Source organism: Cervus elaphus, chromosome X, assembly GCF_910594005.1.
Source record: "Cervus elaphus chromosome X, mCerEla1.1, whole genome shotgun sequence".
In the NCBI taxonomy this organism is placed as follows: Eukaryota; Metazoa; Chordata; class Mammalia; order Artiodactyla; family Cervidae; genus Cervus; species Cervus elaphus.
In genome coordinates this window covers 140941312-140943643 of record NC_057848.1, presented here as the reverse complement: position 1 = coordinate 140943643, position 2332 = coordinate 140941312, and the positions used below count along the sequence as shown (strand labels likewise).

Below are 2332 nucleotides of genomic sequence, written 5' to 3'. Positions count from 1 at the left end.
CATTTTTAAAATGCAAGTCATATCAAATGAACTTACCCCATCAAAAATATATCTAGTTAATGAATAAGAAAACAGTAAATGTTAGTAGTCTGAGTTATATTCAATTATGTAATTTGGAATGACAGGTCATAACTGACTTTCATTTTTTATTTTTTTCAAGCAGAATAAGAGATCTCATACTGCATTTCCGATTACAGCTCATACCCTCTAGGTGGCTCTCATGTTCTCCTGCCTGTTAGTGTTACTGAATCAACCTATCTGTTCATGATCTGCTTTGAAACTGTGTTTCTGTCTCCAAAGGCAACAAATGGTTTTAGCATACATGAATCAACACTGCCATGTACTTGGTCACATAATTACATCCATACGTATATACTTTTGCCCATAATTAAAACTGGGTGTTTAGACATATACCGGAAAAGTCATAAAATGATGTTATAGTCGTGGACTTTCACTTTAATAAAAGGAAAACTGGTACAAAACTGTTCCTCCAGCAGTCGCAGCTCTGGAGACCATCCGCGCAGAGCGACGGTTCGACATTCGGGGGTCTCTAAGCAGCCACCGGCTGAGGTCAACTGACGCAGAGAGGCAGAGTCTTCGGGCTGAACAAAGCCAAGGCAACCTTAAGAGTGCCTGCGTCGTCCTCGCAGCCTTCGCAGACTGCAGCTAGCTCAGAATTCAGTTCGCGGGGGCTCCCCGCTTAGCTCGCAAAGGTCATGAGTTACAGCCGCCCTCCTCCCAACGTGGGCGACTTGATTTCCCTCAAGGTGGACAACCTGACTGACCGCATCTCACGCCGCACCCTAAGGCGCATCTTCGAGAGGTACGGGCCTGTCGGCGATGTGTACATCCCCCGGGACCGCTTCACTCTAGAGTCCCGCGGCTTTGCCTTCGTCCGCTTCTATGACAAGCACCACGCTGAGGAGGCCATGGACGCCCTAGACGGGGTCATGCTGGATGGCCGTGAGCTGTGGGTGCAGATGGCACGCCACGGTCGCCTCCTAGATTTCCACCAAGGCCGCCGCCAGAAAACTCCTCCCCAGGGTCAAGAACGCCAGAGCCACAGCCTGAGGCTTCGTCGCTGCCGCAGGTCCAGCACCAGGAGCCGATCGCCATGTCAGGCCCGATCTCGCTTCAGCCGCTCCAAGTCTCCATCTCGCTCCTGTGACAGTTCGCCATCATCCTCAGAGTCCAGATCTTTCTCAGCAACCACGTCTAGGTCTAGATTCAGAAGCCTTCCACCAGGAAGAAAGTACAGGTCCTGAGGACAATCAAAAAAATCCCTCCAGGTTTCCAGAAGGGGAAGGCGCGGTGTCATATTAGAATAAGTAATGAACGAACAACCTGAAAACTGGGGGCGTGGTAGGGAATGAGGGGTCAGCGGGGAGAGGGGGGAGAGGAACAACATCTCAGTTGATCAGACAGTCTTTGAAATTAGCCACTACCTGTTGAACAGGTTGTTCTTTAATACATTGTGTAACTTTTTACTTGTTTCAAATTTTGCCTCAAGCGGTACACTTCATTTTATAATGGTATTTTGTTTCTTTTATTCACATATCTTTTAAGTTAGTGAGATGAACAACTTTGTTATTGGTTTCAATATTTGAGGTAAACTTTCATTTATCTTTATATACTGCATTTTCTTTGAAAGTAAACAGGTTGTTATCTAATTTGTGGCCTCTAGACTTAAGAAAATGTGTGTAGCCTTTTCTTTTTGAGAAGTCAAAGACTGTCTAGTGATTGATTCTTCATTGCCAACATTCTTTGAAAAATAAAGACCTACTTAAAGTTACTTTAAGTGTATGTACACGTGTTATTTACCTTGGGATTTAAATGGTAATCTGGATCTGTGTTGATACAGAGAAATTTAAGGTGAAAATAAATTTTTAAAGAATTATTTATCAAACATATTTCTAGTTGCATGTATTTTTGTGCAGTAGACACAGTTGTACAACAGTTGGGCAATGATGGTTAACTGTGACGGTGGTGTTTTGTAATACAGAATGCTTGGCTACTTGACGTTTTCCGCTGACTGCTCCTATGTAAAGGTAATGTGCTGTGCAGAAACAAATGGTTCTCCAGTTTGTTAAAAACCCTGACAACTGTACTTGCAGTCACTCAGGCCCAGGCCTCGCATATATAAGGGAGCATACAGTGAACACACCTAGCAGGTGAATTGAAAAGTAAATGTGTCTTTATTTTTTCCTTTCACACCCAAAGTGGTCAATCTGACCATCTTCAGTTGCGAACATAAGTAGGAAAGATGCTAAGAATTTTTTTACTTTCTAAGTGCTAGTAACATGCTACATCTTTTTGTTTATGTATGTACTGT

The 2332-nt window shown here is 43.7% G+C and overlaps 1 protein-coding gene across 1 annotated transcript; it reads left to right on the top strand.

Moving 5' to 3' along the window:
* The first annotated feature begins 716 nt into the window (after positions 1 to 716).
* LOC122690517 (serine/arginine-rich splicing factor 2-like) lies at positions 717 to 1265 on the top strand. The gene has a single exon (XM_043897456.1). The coding sequence runs from the start codon at positions 717 to 719 to the stop codon at positions 1263 to 1265; it is 549 nt and encodes a 182-aa protein (XP_043753391.1).
* The last annotated feature ends 1067 nt before the right edge of the window (positions 1266 to 2332 follow it).

Coding starts and splice junctions, on each gene's coding strand:
- LOC122690517 (XM_043897456.1), top strand. CDS start 717: ATGAGTTACAGCCGCCCTCCTCCCAACGTGGGCGACTTGATTTCCCTC.